The sequence below is a fragment of the Narcine bancroftii genome, chromosome 4 (assembly GCF_036971445.1).
Source record: "Narcine bancroftii isolate sNarBan1 chromosome 4, sNarBan1.hap1, whole genome shotgun sequence".
Lineage (NCBI taxonomy): Eukaryota > Metazoa > Chordata > Chondrichthyes > Torpediniformes > Narcinidae > Narcine > Narcine bancroftii.
In genome coordinates, this window is record NC_091472.1 from 285,452,721 (window position 1) to 285,466,755 (window position 14,035).

Sequence of the window (14,035 nt, forward strand, 5' to 3'; positions counted from 1 at the left end):
CCATTTGTAAGTTCATCAAGCCAACTGTGGTCAGAGGTTTGCACGAGTCCATTGGGATGGTCAACTTCTACCATCGGTTCCTGCCATCAGTTGCCAGGATCATGCAACCTCTTTCAAGTTGCTGTCCAGTCCGACCAAAGAACTCGGCTGGGACGTGAAGTCTTCAGCAGCTTTCGACCAGGTCAAAGACACTCTGGCTAACATCACCCTTCCAGTGCATCCATGCATTGATGGCACATCCAACACGGCCATCAGTGGTGTCCTGGAGCAGCTGATTGATGGACATTGAAGACCACTTGCTTTCTTCAGCAGACACCTGCGGCATTCAGAGCAGTAGTGCATACAACAGGGAGTTGCTAGCCCTTTACCTTGCTGTACATTATTTCTGCTATTATCTCGAAGGATGGGATTCCACGGTCTTCACAGATCACAAGCCCCTCACTTTTGCTTTCACCAAGGTATCAGATCCATGGTCAGCAAGGCAGTAGCATTGCCTCTCTTGTATCTGAGTACATGACGGCTATCAAACAAATTTTCAGCAAGAACAACCTCATGGCTGATGCTCTGTCCCATACATCTGTCCTGTCTGTGCACTCCCTGGCCCCCGGAATCGACTATACACCGCTTCCAGTGGATCATTGGCAGGATGGCAAGATATCAGCCTACCACATTGCAGTCTTAGGGCTACAACTGGAAGACGTGCATTTTGTGCCATCCAAAGCCACACTTCTTTGTGATGTGTCCACTGGCCGAACTAGACCCTTCGTTACCGCCGCATGGGTTGGCGGACCTATCCATCCTGCATAAAGAGATCAGCCATTGGGCCAAAACGTGCCTGCACTGTCAGACATCCAAGGTGCAGAGACATGTTAAAGGCCCACTTCAGTCCTTCCCATCCACACACAGATGATTTGACCATGCCAGTTTCCAGAGGCAGCCAGGTACTTGTTCACGATGGTGGACAGGTTTACTTGATGGCCAGAAGCTGTCCTGCTCTCAGACACTTCCATGATATCCTGCGCCAGGGCCCTCATCACCAACTGGATACCTTGTTTCGCCTTTCCTTAGAATATCACATTGGACGGGGGGCACAGTTCATGTCCAGCCTATGGGCAGCACTGCATAGCTCCTAGGGACCCAGTAATATCACACTACGACATACCACCCACAGTCTAATGGCCTGTAGAAAGGTTCTATTGGCATTTGAAGACAGCTCTCATGGCACGGTTCAGAGGCCCGGATTGGGTGGATGAGCTCCCTTAAGTGCTTCTTGGCATCTGCACAGCGCTGAAGGTGGATTTAGCCATGCACTCTTCTGATTTCATGTATGGGGCCCCGCTGACAGACCCGGGAGAGTTTGTGCCAGGTGCGCACGGCTTGGAGGAAACACCTATGGCACTACTAATGTGACTTTGTGAGAAAGTGGGCACCCTGGCCTCCATACTAACCTCATGCCATGGTCCAACTCCATCCTACTCCCTGAAGGATTTTGAAGACTGCAAATATATCTTGATAAGGAGAGGCGTGCACCAGCCGCCCCTTCAGCGCCCCCATACGCGGGTCCATACTAGGTGTTATGACACAATGGGTTTACATTGGACATGGGGGTGGGCAGGAATCATTCACGGTTGACTGCCTCAAACTGGAACACCTTGACCTTGACCAATCAGTAACTGTTCCAGCTCCATGGCAGAGAGGTTGGGCTTCCAAATGTATGAACCCCCTGATTACGAACTGTGGACTTGGCACCTCCAAACACCAGTTCTTGGGGGGAGGGGGGTCACAGAAGTGCAGGTTTGCACGAGGCTGACATCCCATTGTTCCATTGGGGGTGGGCGCAAAGGATAATGTGCTGATAAGCTCTCAGAGAGTTCCAGTAAAGCCAGTTGGTTGGTTCTACTCATTCACAGCTTCTGTGTGGTTGTTTTGTTCACTGCACAGCCCACCAACCAAACTGTTATATTAAAATAATAGATTTAAAAAAAGGAAGAAAAAAAACCTAAAAATGAATGGACTAAACTAATCTGTCCTCTCCCTTTTTTATAATGAAGAGAAAAAAATTCAATAATGATGTGGAATCACTGGCCACCCCTGGAAAACAGACAAAGAATTACTGGGACATATAAAATCTAAGAATGGGCCACATACTTTCATAAATTGAAACTTTCTATCTTTAATATTATATCTGCATATGAGTAGGGGATGAACCCTTACCATTTCAATAAAATAGCTCATCTGGCTATCAATATAGTAACAGCTAAGGCTTCTTCCTGAAATGCCAATAGAGGATCATCTGAGTCACGAGAAAAACCAAACAGGGCTCCAAGTTAATCTGAAAGAGAATTTCTGGGTATTGTTTGATAGGATTAAACAATCATTATTGGGTTGGTCATCCTTATCTATTAAAATCATGTGACGCATTAATTTAATTAAAATGATTTTTCAAGCATTACCAATTTTTATTCCCAAATCTTTTTTCAGTTCGCTGGATTCGGCTATTTCTACGTATGCTTGGCAAGGGGAAAAAACCATGTATAAACAAAGACGACATTAAATGGAGGATTACTGCTTCCAGATTTATGGTTATACTATTGGGCTATTAATATGCATAATTTACTTCTATTATTACATTTGGATAAATCAGTGAAGAAATGGAATTACATTTCAATATAAAAAAACTCTTATGTTGGCAATTTTGGGATCCTTTTTACCATTTTTCTTTTCCAAATTAACAAATAATCCGTTGATGAAAAATAGATTGAGAATTTGGGCTCAGTTTTGGAAATTCTGTAGAATTAATGGTTTCTCACTGGCTAGCCCAATTATAGATAAACATCTTTTTCAACTGTCTTTGTTGGATGCAGGTTTCAAGGGATGGCATAGAAAAGCTATTCAAAGTTTCAAGAATCTTTTTATTCAAAATAATTTTGCCTTTTTCAAACAATTATCAGTCAAATTTAATCTTTCTTATAGGCATTTTTTTGTTTAGACATTTACAAATTAGGTCTTTTGTTCAGACCAAGCTTTCAGATTTTTGTTGAATTTCTAATTTTAAAACTCTTGATCTGTTTTTTTAATATGCAATTTTATTTTCATGGTGGATTAATAACATGTATTTGTATTAATTTACTGAAATTCAATCCCAATGGCTGAGATCAAAAGAGAATGGGAAAGAAATTTAAATATAACATTTTCAAATGAAGATTGGTTCTCTACTCTCAGCTTGATTAATGATTCCTCATTTTGTGCAAGACATTGCTTATTACAATTTAAGGTGGTGCACAGAACTCATATGTCTAAACCAGTTTTTAATGCAGGTATTGATCCTTTTTGTGAGAAATGTAAAATTTTTGAAGTCTCTCTGATTCAAATGTTCTGGGAATGCCCAAATTTAGAGAAATTTTGGAAAGAGATTTTTCACAATTACCGTAAAATTCTGATAATCTTATTTCCAATTGTTCAGAAGTCTCAATGGTTCAATACACCAATTTTCCATTCTCTCTTTAACTCACTGGGGCTCATTTCCTGTGCTCCAATTAAACTCACAGGGCTTGCTGGAAAATTTATTGTACTGCATATACAAAAAAAAACCAGTTTATTGGTTTATTAATGGGGAAAGTAACAGTATGTAAGTCTAGCAGATCATACTCCTGATTATCACTGTTTTACTGTACATTATATTTCTAATAAATATTCTGTTTTAAGGAGCTATTTATTTTATAATCTATGTTACAGAGTCATTTGGTGCCTGGAATGTCATTTATTGTTACAGTAGATTTTTGCCCTAATGAATTGCGATATTACTATGACAGTATTCGCATTCATTGTAAGGTGAGTCTTTAAATTCCTTCCTAGTAATGGCTGTTTTCCAAGTTACGTTTTACTGACGACACTTTTAGCCACTATTTTTTGGTTTGACTTTCCTGCCAACTTAATCTTGCTTGATATAATTATTAGATTATGTGTGTGAAGAAGACAATGACATTACACCAGTGCCTATCCATCTGAACAGGGCAATATATGGTCCATCTTAATCAGGACCTCTGGTGCATTGGTTTCCTCTGGGTTCTTTTGGTTTCCACTCACGTTTCAAAAACATATGGGTTGGCAGATTATTTGGCCACTGTAAATTGTGTCCATTTTGTGGGTACGAGATAGAATGTGAAAGATTTGATGGAAAAATTGTGAGAATAAAATATGTGATTAATGTAAATGGGTGTTTGATGGTTGCCTCAGATTCCATGGCTGAGCGATCTGTTTCCTGCCTGTATGGTTCTCTGACTCTATCTATTAGTATGTTATTGTTCAGACAAAATAAGTTAAGGTACCCATCATGACCATATGGATGATGCCTGGTGGAAATAGAGTTCTAAAATTTAACACAATGCAATATCAGGAGGACGGCTGCAAGATGACAGATGGAATTTAATGCAGACAGATGTGAAGTGTTGCACTTTGGGAGGACTCACCATGGTAAATGGAAAAGCTCTGAGCAGTGCATTAGAACAAAGGGATCTGGGAATACAGATAACTAATTCCCTGAAATTGATGTCACAGGTAGATAAGAGTCATAGAGAGCTTTTGGCACTTTGGCCTTTATAAATCAAACTGTCTATTCTAGGAGTTTGGATGTTTTAATGAAGTTATATAAAGCATTGGTGAGGCCAAATTTGGAGTGTTATGTACAGTTTTGGTCACCTAACCCTAACTACAGGAAAGATATCAAAAGATTGAAAGAATGCAGAGATGATTTACAAGGATGTTGTCTGGACTTGAGGAACTGAGTTACAAAGGAATATTAAACAGGTTATTCCCTGGAGTACAGAAGAATGAGGGGAGATTTGAGAGAGGTGTATAAAATTATGAGTGCATGCAGGCTTTTTCCACTGAGGTTAGGTGATCTGAAAAACCTCACAAAGATAAGCGTATACAGAGCCGTTGTCATACCCACACTCCTGTTCGGCTCCGAATCATGGGTCCTCTACCGGCATCACCTACGGCTCCTAGAACGCTTCCACCAGCGTTTGTCTCCGCTCCATCCTCAACATTCATTGGAGCGACTTCATCCCTAACGTCGAAGTACTCGAGATGGCAGAGGCCGACAGCATCGAGTCCACGCTGCTGAAGATCCAGCTGCGCTGGGTGGGTCACGTCTACAGAATGGAGGACCATCGCCTTCCTAAGATCGTGTTATATGGCGAGCTCTCCACTGGCCACCGTGACAGAGGTGCACCAAAGAAGAGGTACAAGGACTGCCTAAAGAAATCTCTTGGTGCCTGCCACATTGACCACCGCCAGTGGGCTGATCTCGCCTCAAACCGTGCATCTTGGCGCCTCACAGTTTGGCGGGCAGCAACCTCCTTTGAAGAAGACCGCAGAGCCCACCTCACTGACAAAAGGCAAAGGAGGAAAAACCCAACACCCAACCCCAACCAACCAATTTTCCCTTGCCACCGCTGCAACCGTGTCTGCCTGTCCCGCATTGGACTGGTCAGCCACAAACGAGCCTGCAGCTGACGTGGACATTACCCCTCCATAAATCTTCGTCCGTGAAGCCAAGCCAAGGAAAGAAGATAATAAAACGCAGCCTCGTGCAATCCCGTCAAACCCATTTGAGGTCGGCTACTTGATGGTTGGAAATCCAAAATGACAAATACACTGAAATTCTCGTGTGACTAAATTTGCAGATCTATGGATCACTGGATTTCCTCTATCCTCAACCTCCTTTGAAGAAGACGGCAGAGCCCACCTCACTGACAAAAGACAAAGGAGGAAAAACCCAACACCCAACCCCAACCAACCAATTTTCCCCTGCAACCGCTGCAACCGTGTCTGCCTGTCCCGCATCGGACTGGTCAGCCACAAACGAGCCTGCAGCTGACGTGGACATTACCCCTCCATAAATCTTCGTCCGTGAAGCCAAGCCAAGGAAAGAAGATAATAAAACGCAGCCTCGTGCAATCCCGTCAAACCCATTTGAGGTCGGCTACTTGATGGTTGGAAATCCAAAATGACAAATACACTGAAATTCTCGTGTGACTAAATTTGCAGATCTATGGATCACTGGATTTCCTCTATCCTCAACCTCCTTTGAAGAAGACGGCAGAGCCCACCTCACTGACAAAAGACAAAGGAGGAAAAACCCAACACCCAACCCCAACCAACCAATTTTCCCCTGCAACCGCTGCAACCGTGTCTGCCTGTCCCGCATCGGACTGGTCAGCCACAAATGAGCCTGCAGCTGACGTGGACATTTACCCCTCCATAAATCTTTGTCCGCGAAGCCAAGCCAAAGGAAGGTGAAACAAGAACTAGAGGACAAGGGTTAAGGATGAAAAGTGAGTTGTTTAGGGGAACATTATGGGGAGCCATGCAGAGAGGGATGAGAGTGGGTAACAAGCTGCCAGCTGACATGGCAAATGCAGGCTAAATTTTGACATACAAGGATGGAAGGCTATTGTCTGGGTGCACATCAAAAAGAATAGGCAAAATAATAGTTCACCACAGATAAAAATGGGACGAAAGGCCTGTTTCTATGCTGAGTATCTTAAGGGATTTTCTAGAACAAGAGGAGAAATTAAATTAATTACTTGGCTACAATGGAAGTTGTTCCACTGGAAACAGAAGAGAAATACAATTATCTGAATGTGGTGAAGTCTAAAATTTTGCTTGAGAATAGTGAAAAATTATTGTATGAAGTTATCTCTTGGAGGTTGAAAATGTTAATGTAATCTTGTTTCTGACAGCATCTGATCAACTGTAATTTGCAGAGATGATTATTATGGTTGACATGGACAAGGTGGGCTGTGAGGTTCTACTTGTTTGCAGTATGTATCTATGATTCTGTGATAATTCATTAAAGTTAACTTTAGCTTAAAAGGAAAAATTGCAGAAACAAAATAGAGAGAAATTCAAAAAAATGAATTAAAAATGTCTTCAATATTTTATTTTTCAAAATGTCGTCCTCACTTACAAGAGCATATTTATTTCCCATCCCTAAGATCAATGTTTTATTCAAAATCCTAAAGACGAGAACCTTCTTCAAAAAAAATCCGACAAAACACTTCTTGAATATACTTATAAACATATTTTACTATACATTGTGATTTTGTTATTGCGATTAGGTTTTTCCACCTGCAGGTACAAGGTGCCCAGGTGGAAACGTGAAAATTCCAGGGTCTGTGATTGTAGATAAAAATACAAGTGTGCTGGAGGAGCTTGGCAGGCAAATCACTGTGTTTAGGGCCTGAGGCCTTCATCAAGGTATGTACGAGGGGGCTCAGGCCTGAAACATTGGTTATTTGTCTTTATTATCCTATGGTTGGTGCGAGACCTGTTGTTTTCTTCCAGCACTTTTGTGTTTCATTACAACAGGCATTCTTCAGACATAAAGTCATTGGGTACAAATATTCTATCACATGGTGTATCCAAACAAGCTCTCCCCATTGAAAAAGGGGAAAATACCGATGGCCAACTCGACCCTGCTCCTGATTTAACTGGAAATGTTAGATGGAATATTTCTTAATGTTTCTTAACCATTGAGGTTATATTATAGACCACCTCATAGTCAGTGAGAATTGGAGGAGCAAAACTATAAAGAGATAGCAGACAGCTGCAGAAAACATAAAGTTGTGATAGTAAGAGATTTTAACTTTCCACATAATGACTGGGACTCCTATATTGTAAAAGGGTTGGATGGCTTAAAGTTTGTCAAATGTTTTCAGGAAAATTTTCTAAATTAATATATAGAGTTACCAACTAGAGAGAGTGCAATACTAGAGCTCTAATGAGGGAATGAGACAGGACAGGTGACAGAAATGTGTGTAGGGTAACATTTTGGGTTCAATGATCATAATGTCATTAGTTTCAAGTTAATTATGGAAAAGGATAGGTCTGGGCCTCGATTTGAAATTGTAAATTGAATAAAGGCCAATCTTGTGGAAATGAGAAAGGATCTAGAATGACAGAAATGTGTGTAGGGTAACATTTTGGGTTCAATGATCATAATGTCATTAGTTTCAAGTTAATTATGGAAAAGGATAAGTCTGGGCCTCGATTTGAAATTCTAAATTGAATAAAGGCCAATCTTGTGGAAATGAGAAAGGATCTAGAATGACAGAAATGTGTGTAGGGTAACATTTTGGGTTCAATGATCATAATGTCATTAGTTTCAAGTTAATCATGGAAAAGGATAGGTCTGGGTCTCGGTTTGAAATTCTAAATTGAATAAACGCCAATCTTGTGCAAATGAGAAAGGATCTAGAATGCATAGATTGTGATAGATTGTTTTCCGGCAAAGATATGTGAAGTAAGTGGAAGACCGCCAAAGGTGAAATTTTGAGAGTACAGAGTTTATATGTCCCTGTCAGGATCAAAGGCAAGGTTTGAAGATACAGGGAACACTGGTTTTCGAGGGATATTGGGGATCTGGTTCTGAAGAAGAGAGAGGTGTATAACAGATAATATGGTGCAAATGAGAGACTTGAGGAGTATAAAAAATGCAAGAAAAACCTCAGGAAAGAAATCAGGAGGCTAAAAAGCAAAAGGTTGCTTTGACAGAGCATGTGAAGGAAAATCCTGAGGGTTTGTACAGATATATTAAGAGTAAAAGGATAGTAAGGGACAAAAGTGGTCCCCTTGAAGATCAGAGTGGTCAGCTTTGTATAGAGTCAAAAAGTTGGGGGAGATCTTAAATGTATTTTTTTCCATCAATGTTCACTCAGGAAATGGGCACAGAGTCAAGGGCAGGAAGGAAAACAAGCAGTGAGGTCATGGAACCTATACAGATTAAAGAGGAGGAAGTACTTGTTGCTTAAAGTAAATAAGGGTGGATAAATCATCAGGGCCTGTCAAGATATTCCCTTGGACCTTGAGGGAGGCTAGTGCAGAAATTGCATTGATCTAGATGATAATGTGATAAATTGGATCAGCAAGTTTGCAGATAACACAAAAATTGGAGGCGTTGTGGACAGTGAAGAAAATTTTCAAAGCTTGCAGAGGGATCTGGACCAGCTGAAAAAATGGGCTGAAAAATGGCAGATGGAATTTAATGCCGACTAGTGTGAGGTGTTGAATTTTGGAAGGATAAACCAAGAAAGGATGTACATGGTGAATGGTGGGCCACTGAGGAATGCAGTAGAAATGAGGATCTGGAAATACAGATACTGTACATAATTCCTTGATAGTGACATCACAGATGGATGGAGTAGTAAAGAGACCTTTTGGCATATTGGCCTTCATAAATCAAAGTATTAAGTACAGGGGTTGGGTTGTTATGGTAAAGTTGTATAAGACACGGTGAGGTCAAATTTAGTGCATTGTGTGCAGTTTTGGTCACTTAACTACAGGAAAGAATAATGAGGGGAGATTTGATAGAGGTATTTAAGATTATGAGGGGGTTAGACAGAGTAAATGTAGAAAGGCTTTTTCCACTGAGGGTAGGTAAGATACAATCCAGAGGACATGATTTAAAGGTGAAAGGGGAAAAGTTTAGAAAGAACGTCTTCACACAGAGAGCGGTGGGAATGTGGAACGAATTTCCAGCTGAAGTGGTAAATATGGGCTCAATTCTAACTTTTAAGAAGAATTTGGACAGTTACATGGATGGAAGAGGTATAGAGGGCTAAGGGGTGGGTGCAGGTCAGTGGGACTAGGGAAAGAGATGGTTCTGCACAGACTAGAGGGGCCGAGGTGGCTTGTTTCTGTGCTGTAATTGTTCTATGGTTCTATTGAAGAACATTCAAATATTAACCATAGTTTAAAAATCACCTGAAACATGCAAAAACACTCACTTTTAAAATCACTAAGATTGTTTCTGTTCTTTAAAGTATCAAGCCTGCATTCAAGCCAAGAGTGATTTCCTTCCTATACTTCTGACCTAGAATTATTCTTGCTGAAATTTCTTATGTTGCTCCTTCTGCATTTACACATTCATGCATGGAAATACAAAAAAAAATGAAGAGGTGCGGTGAGGTCATGTCAATACAGCAGACAGATTTCCTAACATTACCTTCAAAATCCAGTTCAGACATCCCCTATATTATGTTCATCTGCCCTTTTTTCCTCTCTCCTGCTTCTACCTATCATCATACTTTCCATACTTTAGCTCACTTTATTTACTCATGTTCATGTTCATCTGCCCTTTTTTCCTCTCTCCTGCTTCTACCTATCATCATACTTTCCATACTTTAGCTCACTTTATTTACTCCAGATTACAGCAGCTGTAGCTACTTGTGTTTCCAAATGCAGTTGCTGGTCACTGAAGAGGCTTACTTTGAAAATTCACAAGGTAATTTCATAAGTGCTCCCCACCATGAACCTGCAGTTGCGATACTATTGTTATTGAGAGAAAACCATCCCATTGTAATGCATCTCCACTTATAACATGATATTCAATGGGAAATAGAGTTTCATGATACGTAAAATTCTAATATGGAATGTTTTCTAGGGATGCAAACCCTCCATAATGCAAGGGTTGCCAGTATTTTTGGATGTCAATATTTTCAGGGTACATTTTAGTTTCCTCATTTCAATTTTTAACTTTCATGTCCCTGATTTTTTGGCAGGAAGATGAAACGCTACTTGTTCCTATTCATGCTTATCCTGTTGCAAATGTGGTAGATTTTCCCACTCATTTAACTATAAATGATGTCCCTCTTGGGCAAAGGTAAGAATATATAATTTCTCTTCTTTAGTGAGGATCTTTAGTTTTCCTTTATCGTCAAACTGATTGATGTACATGTATTGGAAGAATAATACAGTAAAAGCCTTGTTATCTAGAATTCAAGCAATCGTGGAAAATAAATAGACAAAAAATAAGCAAGTTTAAAATTGGTGTGCTTTGCCATTAGTTCTCCAATCACGCAATACACAATTTGAAGCAACTAGAAAATTATCTTATCCGGCATCCCAGAGATGCCAGATACCAGGAATTTTACTGTATAATTAATTTATTATTTCATCCTGAGGCAGAATTTGTTGGCTTATGTTTTTCTCCTCCCCCATCTTATGATTTTTCTCTTCCATTTTTTGGTAACCATTGAGTATGTTACCTTGATTGCTTGCCAGAGCCTGTGTCTTAATTTTGTAGCTTAGACAGTTTTGGTTTTATCATGGACATATCATAGCAAGCTTCCTGTAATCTCTGTCTATATTCCAATACCATAAGAACATACAAAAAGAAGGATGAAAGGGTTGCTTAATGATCTTAATTATGATGCACTCATCAGGCAATGCTTTGATTCCCTCTTTCTCATTGTTATCTTACTCTCAATTTCTGGTGATCAGTCTTTCTAGATTGTTTCAGATCTTTCTGATTAAGAATTTATCAATCTATAATGTTATTTCTAGTTTTTTCTCTCCATGCATGCTGCCTGATCTATCGAGTATTTCCAAAATTCTGTTTTAATTTAAACTTACAACATCAACAGTGTTTTGTATTTTACAGGCCGCTCTCATCTGATTTCATTGTCATTATCATGTAGTTCAGATGGCACCACTAGCATTGTTCTGCCTCTGTTCTCCAATCTATCACGTGCATTCCCATTGTTCTATTCACCTCTCTCCATTTTCTGCAATATAAGACATTTGGTTTCTAGAGTGGTGGTGCAACCACTGTATTGTTTGTGTTGTATGTATTGTATGAGCTGGCCCGCCCCCTGAACTTGTGACTCCTCCCTCCCAGAAATCCCCATAAAGGCTGTTACACCCAAACTCCTCCCTCAGTACCTGCCTTGGAACCAGGCCAGCCACATGTGAGATGGGTTGATGTCTTAAGGTGATTAAATCCTATTAATCACAACTCTCTGTCTAACGTGGTTGATCGATAGTGCTACAATTTAATCACCTTAAATTCTTGAGCCATGGACAAGGCAATACAGGCGAATAAACTGACCCTAGAGATCCAGAAGCCTCAGTCAAATTTGATCAATGGTTGTACTGCCTCAACGCTTTCATGTGACGCAACAACGTGCAAAGTGAGGAAGGCAAACGAGATCTACTTTTCGTTCATATCAGCCACTGAGCCTTACAGATGATAACGGACTGCGAAACCTAATCAGCTGTAATGAAGCTCTTACAGAAACAGTATCTGACCCCGAAGAACGTCATCAACACCAGATTCCTCCTGCGCAGTGGTAGACAAGCCCCTGGTGAGTTAATCGATGAGTGCATGCGGGTCCTGTGGGAGCTGGGGCAAGCCTGTGACTGTGGAGAAGTTTCTGCTGCTGCTCATCTAGAAGGCCTCATGCGATGCATGTGTGGCTGGGTTCAAGTCTGATCACATCAGACAGAGACTCCTGGTAAAGGGTGATCAAAGCCTGCAAGAAGTAGTCATCCTGACTAAAGTGCTTGAGATAACGTAGCCGAATGCAGAGGTCTTCTCGGGGAATGCAGCCACCATGTGGGTAGCTTGGGCGCTGCCATATGGGATGCGTGTTCCCAGGTCACTGCCATAGAGCATCCGAAGTACTACTTCTGTGGACATGCAAAGCAGGCCCGAAACGTTACATGCTCCACCTGTTGGAAGAAGGGACACTACGGGAAGGTCTGTAGGTGCCAACCTTCCTCCAGAAGTATCGCGTGTGGCTAGCAGCCACCACTATCTTGGACCATGCCATTTCCGGCTTCATCTCCAGCGTCACTTCAGGTCATGGGAAACAGTTCGGCGGGACCTTGGGGACAGCAAATTGGCATGGCACCACTTCCAGTGGCGAGCAACAGCACTGCTTGAACAGTATGAGGGCAGTCATCTTGCTGCGCGTCCTCAAACAAACTCTACAGCAGTGATTCAGATGTTGGCCTCGATTAACCTGGATAAGGACAGCCCAGATCAACTGGCCAGGTCATGATGAACATTGAGGTAAATGGTTGTGTCACAAACTGCTTATTTGATACAAGGAACATGGAGAGCTTCATTCACCCAGGTACAATGCAGCACTACTCCTGTGTGATAACCATGGCAAAGTGTAAAGTCTGCCTGGCCTCCAAATCCAACTCGGCTGAGGTCCATGGCTGCTGCACTGTGTCACTGACTCTTTGGGGCAGGGAGTACAAGAACTTTAAACTCCTTATTATGCCACAGCTCTGCTTACCAGTCATACTGGGAATGGACTTCCTGTGCCAATTAAAGAGCATCTAAATGCATTTTGACGGCCCACAACCGCCCCCCCCCCCATGGTCTGCAAATGCATATCCTTAAACCACCCAACCCCACCCCCACCCCCCCCCACTCTCCAAACATGACCTGTGGTTTCTCTACTCTCTGGGTCCCACCACCGCTCCTGTTTGAGAGCCTAACCCCCATCTGGAAGCCAGTCATCACCAAGAGCAGGCAATACAGCCCCAGGGACAGAGCCTTCATCAAAGCAGATGTCAAACGGCTTCTGGCAGAGAGGATCATAGAACCCAGCACCAGCACCTGGAGGGCACAGGTGGTGGATGTTAAGAGTGGAGAGAAACACTACATGGTCATCAATGACAGCCAGACCATAAACTGTTTCACCCAGCTGGATACCTAGCCACTCCCCTGCATTGCCGACATGGTAAATGAGATCACCCAGTTCTTGGTCTTCTCAACCATTGACCTCAAGTTGGCCTACCACCAACTACCAATCCGGCCAGAGGACAGCCTGTGTACTGCCTTTGAGGCAGATGGCCACCTCTACCAATTCCTCTGAGTCCTTTTTGGTGTCACCAATGAGGTCTCTGTCTTCCAGAGGAGATGGACCAAATAGTGAATGTCTATGGACTCAAGGCCACATTTCCTTACTTGGACAATATGACCATCTACAGCCATGACCAGCAGGATCATGACTTTAACCTGCAGAAATTTCTCCAGACAACAAAAAAGCTTCAACCTAACTTATAACCAAAAGAAGTGTGTATTTAGTACTTCACGTTTGGCCATCCTGGTTCAAGGCTCTGAAAATATGCTTGGGCTTCTTTTTGTATTATTCCCAGTGGGTTCAGAATTATGCAAACGAAGCCTGCACCCTGGTGAAATTTACCACTTTCCCCTCTTGGTGGAAGCCCAAGC

At 41.8% G+C, this 14,035-nt stretch overlaps 1 protein-coding gene across 13 annotated transcripts in view; it reads left to right on the forward strand.

The window, feature by feature from the left end:
• cfap221 (cilia and flagella associated protein 221) overlaps positions 1-14,035 on the forward strand; it is a 151,880-nt gene that overhangs the window by 23,438 nt on the left and 114,407 nt on the right. For 10 of the 13 annotated variants that reach the window (XR_011356736.1, XM_069935257.1, XM_069935249.1 and 7 more), the window contains 2 exons: positions 3,736-3,831; positions 10,566-10,666. Coding sequence is in view for 12 of the 13 variants with exons in the window: in XM_069935257.1 (XP_069791358.1) it covers positions 3,736-3,831; positions 10,566-10,666 (197 nt within the window). In the remaining variant the exon portion in view is untranslated. Of the gene's footprint in view, positions 1-2,481; positions 2,583-3,735; positions 3,832-10,565; positions 10,667-14,035 lie in introns of all 13 variants that reach the window. The other 3 variants (XM_069935252.1, XM_069935256.1, XM_069935258.1) reach the window with 2 other exon arrangements.